The following is a 17,423-nucleotide window of genomic DNA, read 5'->3' as shown; positions in this document are numbered from 1 at the left end:
TTCTGTCCTGCATGAATCTAGTGGTCTGTTTTTGGCTCTGCAGTCTGTCTTGTGCATGCACAGGCCACTGCAAAGGAATTTCAAATGAGTTCACAAATATTCCTCTGAAACTGAGGTGTGGAAAACATGAGCCTCTACTTCTCCCCCAGTGAGGTTTCAAAAGAGATTTCTATTCACCTTTTTTCCCATAGAGAGATTTTGATCTTTTGGCATTTAGAATGTGGGTTCTGAGGGGAACAGGGACAGTCAAGCATGTGGAAGCAAGATTCTCTCTCACCAAATTGCACTGTCTGTATTTTAGATTTCAGGGCCCTTTTAGCTTTTTGGATCACAAAACCACCTTTCTTAAGATTTTCTGCTTGATGTGTAGGCAGGTGCGTTATGCTGATCCGGGCATTTGGCGGCAAAGATCACTTAATCTTTTTCAGTGATGGAAAGAAATTTCACCCCTTGCGCAGTGCTTGGCCGCAAGTTAGACTGTTACAGCGTAGGAATACGGCAAGTGAGCATTCCTGAGAGGGCTGGGCTCCCTTGTTGTTTGAGGCTACAACTTCTAGCCTCCTTAGAGACTTTGCGATGTTTCTGTAAATTCACTCACCTGGAGAATGGTTATCAGCTGGCCTGCCATAAACTAAGAACTAGGAAACCACAGTCCTTCGCTGACTTACTTTGCCAGACCCAAAGCATGTTCTTGAATGCGAATGGCTACAGGGGGAGCGTTGTATTGGCACTCAGTTCCCAGGTGAGGCACGGCCATCCTGAAGATCAGTAGAGGTTTTGCAAAACTGCCCATTTCTCCAGGGCACGCAGTCACATCCCACAGCTGAGCACTCCAGTAGCCTGGCTGAGCCAGAGTGCAGGTTGCTGGAGAGGCTGTTCCCTTTGTGGGAGACTTTTCGAGTATTTATTCCCCTCCGAGGTGGTGAACAAAACAAGGAGTGAAGCAGTTACTCCCTCAAGCAGCCCGAGGGAGGATGGGCCTGGTTTCAGAGTCAGGATCCCTTTTGAAATACGAGGGGAATTGGCACAGCCTGGGACAGCAGATATCAGAGGCAGGGGAAGGGACCAAGGGAAGGCTTGGCTCCTATGGGGGCAAAGCCTCTGTAGAAGGGGGATGTGGGGATAGGGCCTTGCCTTCCCCATCCCCCTTCCTCTTCTACAGAGGCTTTTCCCCCATAGGAGCCCAGCCTTCCCAGTGTCTGTGGGGGGACGGGCTCTCAGCTGGGGGTTGCCCAGAGCCACCGGGAGATCTGGCCCAGCAGGGCAGGGCGGTGAGACGCCCCAGAGAGCAAGGGGGCCAGTGTCGTGGCTTTGCCAGCACCCCAGGGGGTCGTGCTGGTTCTGGGGGGCGGGCCCCCATGCAGGTGGAGCAGGGCAGGGGGCGAGGGGACCAGCCGCGGAGGCACCGCGCACGGGGGGCTGCAGGTGCGCTCCCGGCTCTGGCTCCTTGTCCCCTTCCAGTGGAACCTCCGGAGAGGCGTCCGGCCCCCCCGGAGGGGCGGAGCCTGGGCGGGGGCGGCCGCGGATTGGCTGCCCCCGGCCGGAGTGACGGGGCCCGAGGCCAGCCAGGGCGCGGCGGGGGCGGGCGGCCGGCTCGGCTCCTGCCCCAGCTGCGGGCGCCGCAGCCTGGGCCGGGCAGAGCCGCGGGTCGCTCCGAGCGCTGCAGCCGCCCCGCCATGCGCTGGGCTGCCCCCCTCGGCGCCCTCCTGCTGCTGCTGCGGGGCTCGCGGGCGGAGGAGGCGGCGAGCCTGGAGCAGCAGCCCGGCTACCGCGACCCCTGCAAAGCCGGTAGGTGCCGGGCAGCCCCGCCCGCGGCCAGCGCGCCCCGCTCCGGCTCCCCGGCGGCCGGCAGCCCGCGCCCGGCAGGTGCAGCCCCGCGCCGCCCTCCGCGGAAAGTTCCTGCCCCCGCGCGCAGCGCAGTGTCCGCGGGCGGGGCTGCACCCCCCTCTGCCCGCTGGGGGGGGGGGGGTCTCCAGGAATCCCCCCCATCCTCGGCACATGGGGCTGGGCGCGCGGGAGGCTTGGGAGCCCTGGATGCAGCTGGGGGGGGGGGTGCGGCTCCGGTGTCCGCTTCTCCAGGGGCAATGCCCCCCCCCGGGGCAGACTCAGCGCCCCCCCCCCGGGGCAGACTCAGCGCCCCCCCCCGGGCAGACTCAGCGCATGGGGTGCATCCCCCCCCCCGCCTCACTGGGTGCGCGGGCCCCTCTCCAGCTGCGGGGGGATCTTCGGGAATGTCCCCTCGTTACGGGCCGCCCCAGCCTGGGCGGTCTGCGGGGCTGCCTGGGGCCGGTTTCCAACAGCAGAGCGCGCGTAGCGATACCTCCCTGCTGCCCTTCTTGACCGCCCGGGAGCCGCGCCAAGCAGCCGCTGCATCCTTCCCGGGGACATGGGCCCGGCTGCTCCCTGGAGACCTCGGAGTCGGGGGAGGGAAGCCCCGGTGTCTGCGCTTTGCCCGCCCCCCCCTTCCACTAGCAGGCAGGGGAGTGATTAGTTATGACCCACGTGCAGCCGGTGTTTCTTCTTGGCCCCTGCAGCAGGGAGGAGATTCCCCCCCCCCCATTAGTCTTTGGGCTGGGACAGTCCCTACCTGTCCCCTAGACCTCTATGGGTGGGTGGGTGAGGGTCTGTGCGGTCGCCTCTCCAGCAACTGTCCTGGATGGGTGGTCAGTTCCCCTGCAGGGCCCCCTCTGCTCAGAGCCTCCCCAAGCAGCAGAGTGAAACCAACCTGATTCTTGTTAGTTTCACTGCTGCCTTCCCTGCACCATTGCTCCTGCGGGCGCCAGTGTGATGCTTTTGAGCTTCCCAGAGGAGCACTGTCCAGACTCCTCCCTGTGTCTCCATTTGTAAAGTGGCTCCCTGTTTATCTACCAGATGCTTAAGTATCTGTCACGTGATTTGCAAGAGAGCGCAACCTGTTTTGTAGGGGTTCACCGCTGTGGGGCTTGTCTGGAAACAGCCTTCAAGCCATGGGGGTCCCCTCCCCTTCGGCAGGAGGTGCAGGTGCTCAGCGTCTCTGGAAATTGGGCCTTTTTCAGGTGGTGCCCAGGCTAGAGCAGGTCGGTGTTCATTTCCTCTTCCTTTAGCTCCATGCCCGGGCGACCTAGGAATACCACTCTCCAGACAAGAGCTTTCTGCCGTGAACGAGGCTTGCCCACCCGCCTGAAGTCCTCTGACTCCCAGATAAGAGTGCTAGGGTAGAAGTGCTATTTAATCCCCCCAGCTGAAGGCCTTATATGTTCTCCTGGACCTCTGAGGAAAGGACAAGAAGCAATGGACTTAAATTGAAGAAAGGGAGGTTGAGGTTGGACATTAGGAAAAACTTCCTACCTGTCCGGGTGGTTAAACACTGGAATAAGCTGTCCAGGGAGGTTGTGGAATCTCCATCACTGGAGATATTTAAGAGCAGGTTAGACACACACCTGTCAGGGATAATCTAGATGGTATTTGGTCCTGTTATGAGGGCAGAGGACTGGACTTGATCACCTCTCGAGGTCCCTTCGAGTTCTAGGGTTCTCTAGAGACATACATTTTTGGCAGTACTTTTTTTGTGTGTTTAAAAAAAAAAGGGGGGGGGGGTGCCAGTATTCCAGAGGAAAAGTTGTCAAACTCTGACTGGAGGTGCCGGTACTGGGTGCCAGGCAGAGCTGTCACAAAAAAAGCACTGCATTTTGGGGTGGGGAGGGAGGAGGTTTGAGGTCAGGAGAGAAGCTGAGAGAAAGGATTTCTTCCCAAAATGTAATGTCTCGGAGATCAAAGCAGCTGATGGCCTGACGCATGAGGATGTAGCCTCCCTTATTTAAGATACTGTAATTGTCTCCACCACCTAATCTTATTGGGAATGGGAATTTTGTAGCTCTGCTATCAGCACTTGCGTTTCGGGCTATTGCAGTTGGTATTTTAGCACTTCTCTGTTGCAGCGGAAGCCAGAGTAATAAAGTCTTAACAAAAAGAATCCAGTGGCTGTCTCCAACACTCACCTTGCTGGGTTAGAATTGTCAGTGTAACTTACACAATTGGCTGTGCCCAACCATTCTCCTCCAGAGCTATCTGGGATCACTCGGGTTTCTAAGCATATGTAGCCATCTTTGTGGCGCTATGGATGGGCAATGTGCAGCCTCAGGATCTTGGCAAGATAATAGATGTTTGTCATAACTACGTTGGACTGGCCAAGCATGGGCATGCACCGGAGTGAGGTTAGCCATTGTAACAGGCTTGAGAGGCAGTATGGATATACTACAAACAGAACAGGCACCCTGGTTCGGAAGTGCTTGGCCTGAAACCAGAAGGACTTATCTACACACAAACCGGCCCCCAAACAATGAAACAGGCTGTAATTCACCTCTAGTTATGCCCGTGCAAGTCTGCATGGGCAGCTGGTTTGGATTGTGCCTTATTTTGATTTTAACTGAAGCCAGTAAAAAACCAGACCCCTACGTCCATGAGGGAAGGAAACTCCAGTATTGGGAGAATGAACATCCTTCTATCCACGCTGCACCGGGTGTGCTAAGCACATCCCTTTCCTTCCAGCAGGGGGCCCAGGAGACTGTGGGTGGGGAGAAGTTTGGATTCAGCTGGTCCCACTCCCAGTGTGAACTCAGGATCCTTGTCACCCGGGGCTACGTGGCAGGTGCATCATGGCCGGCCACGCAGTTCAGATCCCTCTGATCACCCCCTGCCTGCCCTTCCTTTCAGTGATGGCAGGAACACAGCAAAGTTTCTCACACCCACTGGTCTCCCTGTCTGGTGGCAGGTGCACTTTGCCCGACAGGTGTAGCTTATCTCGTCCCTCCCCTGACAACAGGTTTGTCTTATTCCTCTGCAGGGGTAGCCAGGGTGTGTCATTCCCTGCTTTGCAACTGGAGGCAGGTGTAAGTGTCCATCGGCAGCCGGCTGAAGGAGGAGCAGAGTCCTTTTGTCCCGGCACCTCGTTCCCCGGTTGAATGAGAGGGAATCACGCCTGCCCAATGCTTGCAATCGAGCAGGGTCTTCAGAAGACCCGATGCCTGCGTGCACTCTGAGCTCCTGCTGTGTGTGTGCAGTGCACGGGAGGAGACGTGCTGTGCTGGGGTGGGGTTGGGGCACAGCATGAGCTGAGTTATTGCCCTGGAAGGAATAACTGATTTCGGACTTGGCTGTTGGACAGAATTAGAGCGGTCGCTGTTAGGCAAAGCCCGCGGGGCCGTGTCGTGGAGTTACAGCCCGGCTCCTGGGTTCGGATGCTGCGGCACCTTGAGCCGGTCCCTTAGCCTCTCTGCCCCTTCTCTCCCTGGTCTGTAAAACGGGGATGCTGCTGTGCCGGGAGGTGGTCGCTGGAACCCTTGGGGAGGGCAGGGAGGTGGTGAAGTTGAAGGAGAGAGACCAGGGACAGCAGTTGCAGACGGCCCCTTTAAGGCGCTTAGCAGCGAAGGAGTAGAGAGATGGGGACCCTTCAAAGAGCACGCCAGGATGGGGACAATTTTTTGGGGGGGTTTCTGTCACTTTTGGGGTCACCTGCATCCTCCCCTGGCAGCTTGAAATGCCAACCTGAGCCCTGTTTGTGAAGTGGAGATGGGTTAACCTGCCTCTCTTGGCTAGGCTGGATGTCTCAAACCTATCCGAGGCACAGCCACAGCCGCTTGGGTTAGTGAGCCTTTTTCACGCACTGGGCAGTATCTCCTCTCCCCTGGGAGCCCAGGGCACTCGGGACTGCACAGGATCATACCAAGAGTCCTCAGTCCCCAGGTGTAAATTCAACTGTGGTAAGACCACAATATAAGTATCGGGCTCTTTTAGACTTCACTTTCTGCCTTCAACTAGTGTGCGGTGTTGCTGTGCGCTGTTAAACAGCGGCCACGTGCTACTCCAGAAGTGGCTGCATTTCTTTGAGGGGTGACGTGATCTACGTTAGTTCTGGGAGCCTACGAGAAGCCGCAGGAGTTCCTTTTATTTTACAGGCGAGTCTGTTAATCCTACTGAGGGCTTTCCTCTGGATTTGGCTCCCAGCTACTCCATAAGCAAAATGGGAGCTCTTTAACAGGAAATTCCTTACCAGAAAATCTATAAGTGCAACAAAAATAAAATTGTGCCGAGGGTCCAGGAAGCTGGAAAGACCTTAAATCAGATCCCATCCACCTCCTAGCCATGTATGGAGACGAGTTGTTTGCCGGTTTATCCATTGGCCCGGCCGGTTTCTGGGCTGTGAGACAGCACCAAGGTTACTTTTCAAACTCTTCTGCAACCGTGGGAACTTTACGGTAGCTGCTGTTTGGCCGGCTGCCCCACCCTGCTTAAGAACATAAGAACGGCCACTGGGTCAGGCCAAAGGTCCGTCCAGCTCAGTGTCCTGTCTGCCCACAGTGGCCAATGCCAGGTGCCCCAGAGGAAGTGAGCACAACAGGTAATCATCATGTGATCCCTCCCCTGTTATCCATTTCCAGCAAACAGAGGCTAGGAACACCTTTCCTACCTATCCTGACTAACAGCCATGGAGGGATCTAACCTCTATGAATCTATCTAGCTCTTTTTTGAACCCTAGTCTTTACAACATCCTCTGGCAAGGAGTTCCACAGGTTGACACTGTACTGCATGAAGGAAAACTCCCTTTTGTTTGTTTTAAATTTGCTACCTGTTCATTTCATTTGGTGACGTCTAGTTCTTATATTATGGGAACAAGTAAATAACTTTTCCTTATTCGCTATTTCCACACCACTCATGATGTTATAGACCTTTATCCTATCCCTCCCTTAGACTTCTCTTTTCTAAGCTGAAAAGTCTGAGTCTCTTTAATCTCTCCTCATATGGGACCCGCTCCAAACCCCTCATCATTTTTGTTGCCCTTTTCTGAACCTTTTCCAGTGCCAATGTTTCTTTTTTGAGATGGGGCGACCACGTCTGTACGCAGTATTGAAGATGTGGGTGTACGATGGGATTCTGTGTAAATCTTTCCTTCTGACCTCCTCTGTCTCCCTTGGGCCGGTCCATGCTCCCTCTCTCCATGCCCCGACTGCCTGCTCTGGATCCAAGCTCTTTTGTTAAGGCTCGTGGGTACCTCCGCCCTGTCACACCTCTCGGTCTGCTCCCCTCGCCCTATGGCTGAAGTCATGTCTGTGGTGGTCTCTTACGTCAGACCCTGTCACCTGCTCCCTGCCAGCCCCTAGGTCTCCGTAGCTGCCGCTCCGACCTTCTCTGCTTTGTGCCTTCTCCCCGGCTGCTCCGGAGGCCTGGAACGTGCTCCCAGTGTGCCTGTGAAGTGCCCTCCCCATCTCCTTTGCAGCTGGCCCTGGGGTCTTCCCCCCCAACATCACCAATGCCCGTGTGCTTGCGTCCCCTCCTGGGGCCCCAGCTGTAGTGAAAGTGGGGCCTTCCCCATCACCCCTCTCCTCTGGGCAGCCCCGTTGGAGAAGAACCGCCCACCCGAGAGGCCGGGCCCTCCAGGAGTGTCCAGGGAGGAGCAGCCGAGGCCAGTGATTGGTCTCAGCGGCCTGCACGATCCTCGGAACGAAGACGCTTTCCTGGCATGGGGCAGTGTTGCTGCATGATGCGCCTCTTCATTGGCGGGTGGATTCGCTTGCTTCCCGGGGGGCGCTGTGCCGCCTTATGCCGAGGCCTCCAAGGCAGCTTAGTGCAGGGTTTCCCCCAGCGGGACTCCTGCTGCCCTAGATCCTGAGGATTGCATGGGTCCATCTGCAGCCAAACCGCCTTTGCCCGGTGCTGCAATCTGCCCTATGCAGCTGATTAGCCAGGGGCTTGATCCTGCTGGGCAGCGTTTCCGGCTTTGTCGCCTTTTCCGTGCCACCGGAGTTGAGGTTACCGGCATGTTTAGCTTCCCTGGTAGAAGGGAGGAGCCCAGGTTCAGCAGATGGAAATGCTGACCTTTGCGAGGCGGAACGATCCTGGCCGGGAGCGGTTGGTTGGTTATTGAGTTAGAAACCCTGATGGCTTCTTGTTTCCCACTTGGGCGTGTTTGCTAGAGGCAGGCTCTGCACGCCCGGAGTGGTTAATGGTCTGTGTTTGGGACCTCTCCCCAAACAGCTTCTCCCTGTGCCATTGATACGAATCGCCTGCACTGCGAGGTCTGCGGCAGAGCCAGCGAAGTTTTGAATAAACGTTGGCCCCCGGAGAAGGGAAATGGTGCAAGTGACTGAATCCCGAATCGGGAAGCAAACGGCTGAGAGAGGCCAGGAGATGGTGCGTGAGGAGCAGGACTGCGGCGCGTGTTGCTGTGTCCTGTTCCAGTTAAAACCCGCCTTGGAACAAGCGGCCCCCCTGAGCCACCCGCTCCGCTGCCTCCGCTGCCGAATGAGGCTTGGAGCTGATGCTGGGGAGAATTCTCAGAATTTGGCCGATTTTTGCAGAAAGTTCACGTTGAAACGTGGCTGTTGCCAGTCGTCCCCGGTTCTCGCCCGGGCCTGGGTCGTTCTGGGCTGGCCTGTCTTTAGCTTCCACCCCTGGGTTCTTCATCCCAGGCCTCGTCTTCCTCCTTCCCTTTGCCCCGGCCAGCTTCCGGTCTCCCTGCACGGCCAGCTTCCTCCCTCTAGTCTCCTTCTCCCAACCGGCTACCTGCTGCCCCAATACCGGGCTGCTTTGAGAAGCGTGTGCGGCCAGGGAACCCTGCGGGGCCGTGGGGGGCTGGATCCGGCCCAGGGGCCGTATTTTGCCCATCCCTGCACTAGACTCTCGCGTGCCTCTTTCACTAAGCCACATGCGGTGCTGTTGGTCCCTCCCACGTATCACTACGATAACGGGGGAATGGCCGACTTTCAGCTTCCCTCCAGCATCACGTGTCTGGTCCCCAGGTCACCAGCGATCGACTCCCCATCGTTAGCCAGCACCTCGCTCCGAAGACGCTCTAGAGGGAAGTACAAAGGGGCGAACGCAGAGTGGTCCTTGTGGCCCACTGCCCCTTCCAAGGCAGGGTCTGCGCAGGGACGCGCCTCGGTAGCCGTCTTCCCGAGCTCCTGCCCCCTCCGTCCTGCCAGCCGGTCTTTGACACACCGAGCGTTCTCTCGGCACCACCCCGAGACGCTTCGCTTTCCTCCTTCGGCAGCTGAGAGGTCGGCAGAAGTGACCAGGCCCTCTTCTGTTTCCTCCCCGCCGGCTGGGGCGAGAAGGGGGCATCGGGGGCGGTTTTGACTGGGGCAAGAGGCTGCTGGGTTGCACAGAGCACGCAGGGAAGCCGTTCCGGCGTGTTGCCTGCCGAGCGCTTGGCCGCCCTTGGGGGAATGTGGCGGGCGAGGTGAGGGAGCGCCAGCTCCGGCTGGCTCGTGCGCCAGGCTCTTTGCACGGCCAGGCCCTTCTTTATTCAGCGGTTGTGGCCCGAGCCCCGTGGGTTCGAGAGGGAGGAGCCAGGCCCCGGAACCCACTTGTCTCCAATCACAAGAGAGTTCACAACACACAACGCAGGTTTCTTTTGATGGGCGTTTCCGAGCCTCTAGGCCCAGGGTGGGGAACCTACGGCTCCGGGGCTGGATCTGGCCCTGAGGCTTGGGGCTCCCCTCCTCCCCATTGGGGGGCTGTTGCTCCAGCCTGTAGCCCCCCCAACCAGACCCTATACTCCCACTCCACTATTACCCCGCCCGCCCAGCCCTGCACCCTCCCACCAGCCCCCAACCCGCTCCTGCAGCCCCCTCCCAGCCCTGCACCCTCCCACCAGCCCCCAACCGGCTCCTGCAGCCCCCCTCCCAGACCCACCAGCCCCCAACCCGCTCCTGCAGCCCCCTCCCAGCCCTGCACCCTCCCACCAGCCCCCAACCCGCTCCTGCAGCCCCCTCCCAGCCCTGCACCCTCCCACCAGCCCCCAACCCGCTCCTGCAGCCCCCTCCCAGCCCTGCACCCTCCCACCAGCCCCCAACCCGCTCCTGCAGCCCCCTCCCAGCCCCCCTCCCAGACCCACCAGCCCCCAACCCGCTCCTGCAGCCCCCTCCCAGCCCTGCACCCTCCCACCAGCCCCCAACCTGCTCCTGCAGCCCCCTCCCAGCCCTGCACCCTCCCACCAGCCCCCAACCCGCTCCTGCAGCCCCCCTCCCAGACCCACCAGCCCCAACCCGCTCCTGCAGCCCCCCTCCCAGACCCACCAGCCCCCAACCCGCTCCTGCAGCCCCCTCCCAGCCCTGCACCCTCCCACCAGCCCCCAACCCGCTCCTGCAGCCCCCCTCCCAGACCCACCAGCCCCCAACCCGCTCCTGCAGCCCCCCTCCCAGACCCACCAGCCCCCAACCCGCTCCTGCCCCCTCCCTCCTGCCCAGACCCCACGCCCCAAGCCCGCTTCCCAGCAACCCACCCTCATTTTTGGGCCACAAAACCTACTAGCTCAGCCCCCCCCCCCCCCCGCCCAGACTCGGGCGTGTGAGGGGAATGTGTTTGGGGTTTGTTTGGTTTTTTAATTGGTGGTTTTATTGCTTTTCACTTTTGTGCAGCCCCCCGACTGATTTTTTTTTCTGTGGGCCAGCGGCCCCCGACCCACAGAGGATCCCGCCCCCCTCCAGGCCGCATGGCTGGGAGCTTTCTCTCCCCCCTGCTGTGAGGAGAGCAAGGGCTGCTAAAGAAACCAAAAGCAGAAACTCTCCCGGCATCGCCTGCTTCTGGGAACGGGGGCTTCAGAGACGCGCACACCTGGCCGGACTCGCGGCCCCTTGGCGGCGCGGCGAAGCCAGGGTGGCCGACGTGACTGCCCAGACAGGGTGGCGGACTGGAGTCTAACTCTGGGGAAACGCTCTGCCAGGCCTGCACTCAGCCCAGGCCTCTGCCTGATGAGTGCGCAAGTGGCTGAGTTACGCTTGGCTCTTCCCCCGTTCCCTGGCAGCGGCTAGCGGGGCCTGCAGCTGCCCCGTTCTTTGCTCTTGGGGCGGCTGTATCATGCGGGTGACTGCTGCTGGCTCTCAGCCTCTTCTGCTCCCTGCCCAGGGCCGAGGGAGAAGCCGGAATCCCCCTGTTTCTGCAGGGGCGTAGGCGAGGGGGCAGGAGGTCCCCGGGGGCTGTGTCCCCGGCCGCTCCTGGCCTGCAGGAAGGTCTGTGCACCCCACGGCCCTTGTAGCTGCTTTTATAAGCCCCCGAGCAGCCCTCTGTTCTACGCGCCTCGCTTTGTCTCCGCTCTGGCCCCCTCCCTGGCGTGGCGACCGCGCCCGGCTGCCGAGGCCTCAAATGTAGGTCCACGGTTCCAAAGTTCATGGTCCTGAGAGGAAACAAAACCCCTATTGTGGTGGCGGAGAGCGGGGCACCCCATTAACCCGGCATCATGAATATTTATAGCGCCGGATTACAAAGGCGCATAGAGGCGATATTGTGCTTCCGAGAACTTTTTCCATGGAGCCCTTTCTCGGCGGGTCGCTTTAATGGGAGCTTTGCTTATTTAGCCGCGCGCTGTAAGCCGATTAACTTTTTACTAATAAAATGTGTGTTGACTCCCTTTGTCCGAGCGCCTGTTTGTTTGCACCTACACTCCTGACACAGCGCCCGGAGCCCTGCTTTAAGCCTCCGCTAAATCTCCCTGCTGGAGGCTTTAAATGAACTAAGGGATGGGGGATTCCTGCCTTGCCGGGCCTCGGTCTCCCCCGCTTGCTGCCTTGGGGGCTGCGCCTTGTCAGGCAAAGGTGCTGAAAGTCCATGGAGGCAGCGGGGCTGGGAAGAGGCAGCCCCGACAATTGCAGGAGCCCATGGGAGGTGGTGGCTAGTGGAGTGAGGGGTGTAATAGTGTAGTCGATGATTAACTGATTAGCAAAAGCTTCTAGGTTCATGCTATAGACTGCATGCATCTGCCCCCTCCCCCCCCGGCCAGTACACTTTTTAGCAGGCTGGCCAGCAGCCCGGCTCTGTTCTGGCTTGTGCCGGGTCCGGGAATGAACCAGGGACGTTCTCCTGCTCTGAGTGCCCACCCGGGAGTTGGGTAACTTCCACCAGGGAATTCCTTCCCGTTTGCACTGGCATTGGCGGTGCGTGTTCCCATCCGGTCTGTGCTTACTCGGCCTTTCTCCCTCTGGAGCGACTCCCAAACGAATGGCAGCGCCGGGCCCGTGGGGATGACACCCAGGGTGGGTGCTCGGCATAGGCAGCTGCTGGGGTGGGAGCTGGGAACAGGCGGTGCCAATGTAGCCCTGCTGGGTGTGTGTCACTATCCCACGGGGAGGCCCCCAGACCACTTAGAATGAGTTTGTGCTACAGCCCTAGCAGAGAGCCAGCTGGCTGTTCGCTCCCGCTGTAGAGGCTCATGCACTACGCTGCAGAGGTCCCAGGTTGGTTTACACCAGTAGGTTGCGTCTCTTTCACTGGGTAGTGCTGCTCCTGATCACCCCCATTCCTACCTGGCCAGATCCTGGGAGCCATGACCGCTGCTCCAGCCCATCCGGTCTCTCACTCGCTCCTCTTCCAGTAGCCACAAAGCCCTGCCCGTTCTGACTGTAGGAAATTGATAAGGGAGGTAAAGGGCTACAAGGAGAAATCTCTGGTCAGCAGAACTGAGGACAGGAAGGGAGGCTTTTTAAATATATTAGGAACAACATGAATCCTGGCCATAGTATTGTTCTATTCCTAGATGGGAATGGTAGAATTAGCAATAATAATGAAGGGAAAAGCAGAAGTTTTTGATACATATTTCTGGTATTTGGGGAGGAAGGTGTCATCTCCTTATATGGTGAAAACGCTTTCCATTCCACTGGTATTTCTGGAGGATGTTAAATGGAAACAATGAAAGGTAGATTTTTAAAAAATTAAAGCGGTCCAGATAACTTGCATTCAAGAGTTTTAAAAGAGCTGGCTGAGGTGCTTGCTGGACCGTTTTTGCGGTTGTGTTTTGCCAAAATAATTCCGGTTTGAAACACAGTGATTTTCTCTCTCCCCCTCTCCCCCCCGAATTTCTTGGTTTGGCCCCTGAATGGAAAAATCAGTCGTCGGTTGCGTTCTCATATGCAGCCGTACCCCATGTGATTGCCAGCTGTACAAGCCATTGCAGCTACTTCAATGGTAACCCCCGGTGGTTCCACCACACCTTTCCTGGCAGAGAGAGTTGTGTGCTCTTTGTGGGTTGTTTGTGTGAGCCGTGCTGGTGGCACCTCCAGCTGTTCACCCCCCACAGAACCTGCTCAAGGAGAGGCGCTTGGCAAGGAAAAGCCAGCAGGCGGGGGACACAATGGCTCTCTTAGCCCGCCTGTCTTCTGCTTGAGCCCATCTCAATCAAGTATTTCTTTCCAGACTAGTGTAGCCTGTGCAACCTTAATCCCTCCCCTCGCGTGTCTGCGGTAGGGGGGAGGGATCTTAGGGCAATGATGCGGGAAGAGGTGGGACAGGAATATAGCAGGGGCGGGGCTTGCGGAGAGGAGATGGGGCGGAGCAGAGGCCGGAAGGGGCGGTGCCTGGAGCTGGGGGAGGGGGGTTGTCCCGGGCCCTGCACACCCCCAGGGATGGCCCTGCTCTGAGAGGGTGTAGGACAGTGAGGGGGTGGTTCCTGGTGGCAGAAGTGACAGTGTGAAAGCTGCAGGGCTAACGCTGGTGGGACTGGGCGAAGGGGCGGGCAGAGGAGTATGAAGAGCTGAGGGAAGGGGCTGTCCGAAGGAAGCCATTGGCAGTGCACTGCACACCGCTTTGGGCCTACACCACACGTGCCTGAGTGCCATCTAATGACACATTTACTATCACACACTTCCACGTACACAGACATGGAGGCTCTGATAACTCTATTTGCCTCGGAGACCGAGCCGGTGCTGGCTCTGGCAGGCCCCCAGGTGCAGTGTTTCCTGCCCGTCTCTCGAAACAGGTGGCTAATACTAGGCTGTGCTACTCATGACGCAAAAACGCCAGCGTTGGCTGAGACCTTAACTCTTGCCTGCACCCAGATGCAGGGGAGGTTGGCTGTGGAGTCCACGTGTGCGTGTTGGCTCTGGTTTTCACACCCGACCTGAAACATCGCTGTGTGGGTCTGGGTCCCTATTGTGTCCCCCACCTTATGATACACTCCGGCTGCCATAGCTGGTAATCTCCTGAGATCTCTTCATTGTTGCAGTTTGGGCAGGCAAAACGCCGCTCCCAGGCCTGAGAACTGAACTCCAGCGCATTAGCATGACTGATTGGATTGGTCTCGCTTCTATGGTGACATGGTTTCTATGGAAAATGAATGGCTTCTCATGTTCTATGTGTAATGGGCAAAACCCCATCTCCTCCTTCCTGGCCCCTCGAGGGGGAAGTGCGGAAGCAGCTCGAATGAGCCATCACCTGCTTGCGGCTCTCGTTTGCGTCCTGTGAATAAAACTCTCCCGCCATGCACGAGAGCTTTTCTTATGGTCAAAATAATTCTTAGAGCAGGCGTTGTAGAACATCCAGTCTTGAGTCTAAAATTCTCGTGGTGGCGATTTCCCCGCAACGCTTGGTAAGTTGTACCGATGGTTAGTTACCTTCAGGGTTCTACGTTTACACCTTATTTCCACTCTGGATTTATCTAGCATCAACTTCCAACCTGTAGACCATGTTTTAGACCTTTCTCGGCTAGATGGAAGAGTCCATTATGAAAAATGGGTTCCCCATGTCGATACTTATGGGCTATAACCAAGTCACCCCTTAACTTTCTCCTTGTTGAGCTAAATAGTTTGACTCTCTCACTAGAAGGCTTTCTCATGGCTCTTTGAGCCCTCTCCGATAACCGGGAGCTCCGTGGCAAGAGAGTTCTAGAGTTAGACCTTCCCCACTGTAACTTGAGCCCATTGCTCTTGGTTCTGTCGTAGGTCACTACTGAGAACAGCCTCTCTCCATCCTCTTTGGAACCTCCCTTCAGGAAGTTGCAGGCTGCTCTCAAATCCCCCTTCACTCTTCTCTTCTGCAGACTGAACAAAGCCAAATCCCTCAGCTTCTCCTCCTAGGCCATGTGCTCCAGCCCCCTAATCATTTTGATCGCCCTCCGCTGGACCCTCTCCAATGCATCCACATCCTTTCTACGGTGCGGGGCCTAGAACTGGACACAACACTCCAGATGTGGCCTCACCAGAGCCTAATAAAGGGGAATAATCACTTCTCTGGATCTGCTGGCAATGCTCCTCTTAATGCAACCTAATACGCCATTAGCCTTCTTGGCTACAAGGGCTCCCTGTTGACTCATATCCAGCTTCTCATCCACTGTAATCCCCAGGTCCTTTTCTGCAGAACTGTGACTTAGCCAGTTGGTCCCCAGCCTGTAACAATGCTTGGGATTCTTCCATCCCAACTGCAGGACTCTACACTTGTCCTTGTTGAACCTCATCAGATTTCTTTTGGCCCAATCCTCTAATCTGTCCAGGTCACCCTGGACCCTGTCCCTGCCTCCAGCGTATCTACCTCTCTCCCTAGCTTAGTGTCATTTGCAAACTTGCCGAGGGTGCAATCCATCCCCTCAGCCATGTCTTTAATAAAGATGTTGAACAAAACCGGCCCTAGAACCGATCCTTGGGGCACTCCGCTAGAAACCGACCGCCATCCTGACATCGAGCCGTTGATCACTACCCGCTGGGCCCGACAGTCTAGCCAGCTTTCTATCCATCTTACAGTCCTTTTATCCAATCCATACGTCCTTAACTTGCTGGCAAGAATATCCTGGGAGACCGTATCAAAAGCTTTGCTAAAGTCAAGGTATATCGCATCCATTGACTTTCCCATGTCCACAGAGCCAGTTACCTCATCATAGAAGCTAATCAGATTGGTCAGGCACGACTTTCTCCTTGTGAATCCATGCTGACTATTCCTGATCACTGTCCCCTCTTCCAAGTACTTCAGAATGGATTCCTTGAGGATCCCCTCCATGATTTTTCCGGGACTGAGGTAAGGCTGGCTGATCTGTAGTTCCCTGGATCGTCCTTCCCTTTTTTAAAGATGGGCACTACATTTGCCTTTTTCCAGTCTCCTGGGATCTCTCCCAATCTCCATGAGTTTTCAAAGATAATGGCCAAAGGTTCCGCAATGACATTTGCCAACTCCCACAGTACCCTCGGATGCATTAAATCCGGACCCATGGATTTGTGTACGTTTAGCTTTTCTAAATAGTTCCTAACCTGTTCTTTCCCCACCAAGGGCTGTCCACGTCCTTCCCCTACTGCCTTGCCTAGTGCATTTCTGGGAGCTGACCTTGTCCGTGAAGACAGAGGCAAAGAAAGCCTTGAGTACTGCAGCTTTTCCCACATCATCCAGTAAGGGCCCCACACCCTGTCTGATCACCCTCTTATTGCTAACAGGCCTGTAGAAACCTTTCTTGTTACCCTTCACATCCCTTGCCAGCTGCAATTCCAATTGCGCTTTCGCCTTCCTGATAACTGCCCTGCATTCTCGAGCAATATATTTATACTCCTCCCTAGTCATCTGTCCAAGTTTCCACTTCTTGTCAGCTTCCTTTTTGGCTGTAAGCTCACCATGGATGTCCCCAGTAAGCCAATCTGGTCGCCTACCATATTTGCTTTCCTTGCTGCGCATTGGGATGGTTTCTTCCTGTGCCATTAATAAGGCTTCTTTAAAATACTGCTAGCATCACCAACACTTCCACTGCTTGCTGGACTCTTAGCAGACACGGAGGGGTAAATTAGCGCTAAATCACAGCCCAGCACACTGAGAGCCAGGACTGGTGACTGTAAACAAACTTTATGGGACTGCGGGAAACTTGGCCACACTCATGCTAAGTGGACACCCGGCTCACTCAAATCATGCCGGACCACGGAGTTTGCCGGACCAGAGAGGTTCAACCTGTACCTGATTGTTTGAGGACCAGCCCCAGAGTTTGTGCTGTCAGGTCGTTCTCCTCCTCCAAGAAGACAGCGAGAATGGGTTTTAATTGCAGTGCATTTTTCAGAACTAGTTTTCCCCACGCCCACGCATTTCTACTGGGAACCTGTTTATTAAAAAAGTCAGCCGTGTGCACCCCCAACACAACCCCCCAAAGTCACACACCTGGCAAATTGTATACACACACACACACACACACACACACACACACACACACACACACACACACACACACACACACACACACACACACACACTCTGAACTCAACTCACTCTCCTAGACCTGTGGCTGCAGAGCAGAACAATGCAAAGATGCCATGCCCTGGTTCATACTTCCCCTGTGTTTGTGTCGGGTTTCCAGACGAGGCCCTGGGCGTGACGCTGTGTGTCCATGATCGACTGCCATAGCCTAGCACATCGCTCCCACGCATGCAGGAGCACTCAGGTTATTGTGGTGCACTGCAACTGGCTTCCCCGTTACACAGGCAGAGGACAATTTTCAGGCTCTTGCTGGTACTCATCCTCTCTCTGAACCCACACCCCCAGCGGATCTTTCTACTGAGGATCTGTGCAAATGCCACCAGCTCAGGAATGGGAGGAGTGTGATTTTGGAGAAGGGGGTTGAGAGAGCCCCCTGGTTTAAATCAACCCACCAGAAAGCGCTTTTCCCTCTAAAGCAAGGCAGGGAGAAGAAAGCCCAAAAAGAAAGCAGCAAAGGAACC

At 56.7% G+C, this 17,423-nt stretch overlaps 1 protein-coding gene across 4 annotated transcripts in view; it reads left to right on the top strand.

The window, feature by feature from the left end:
* The first annotated feature begins 1,616 nt into the window (after nucleotides 1-1,616).
* The window catches only part of TLL2 (tolloid like 2), a 72,968-nt gene continuing 57,161 nt past the window's right edge, over nucleotides 1,617-17,423 (top strand). For all 4 annotated transcript variants that reach the window (XM_075934525.1, XM_075934524.1, XM_075934526.1 and 1 more), the window contains exon 1: nucleotides 1,617-1,788. In XM_075934525.1, the coding sequence (XP_075790640.1) occupies nucleotides 1,677-1,788 (112 nt within the window). In that variant the 5' untranslated portion in view covers nucleotides 1,617-1,676. The remainder of the gene's footprint in view (nucleotides 1,789-17,423) is intronic.

This window comes from Pelodiscus sinensis, chromosome 8 (genome assembly GCF_049634645.1).
Source record: "Pelodiscus sinensis isolate JC-2024 chromosome 8, ASM4963464v1, whole genome shotgun sequence".
NCBI lineage: Eukaryota > Metazoa > Chordata > Testudines > Trionychidae > Pelodiscus > Pelodiscus sinensis.
Note: the sequence above shows the minus strand (reverse complement) of the source record. Positions and strands in the feature narration are given on the sequence as shown.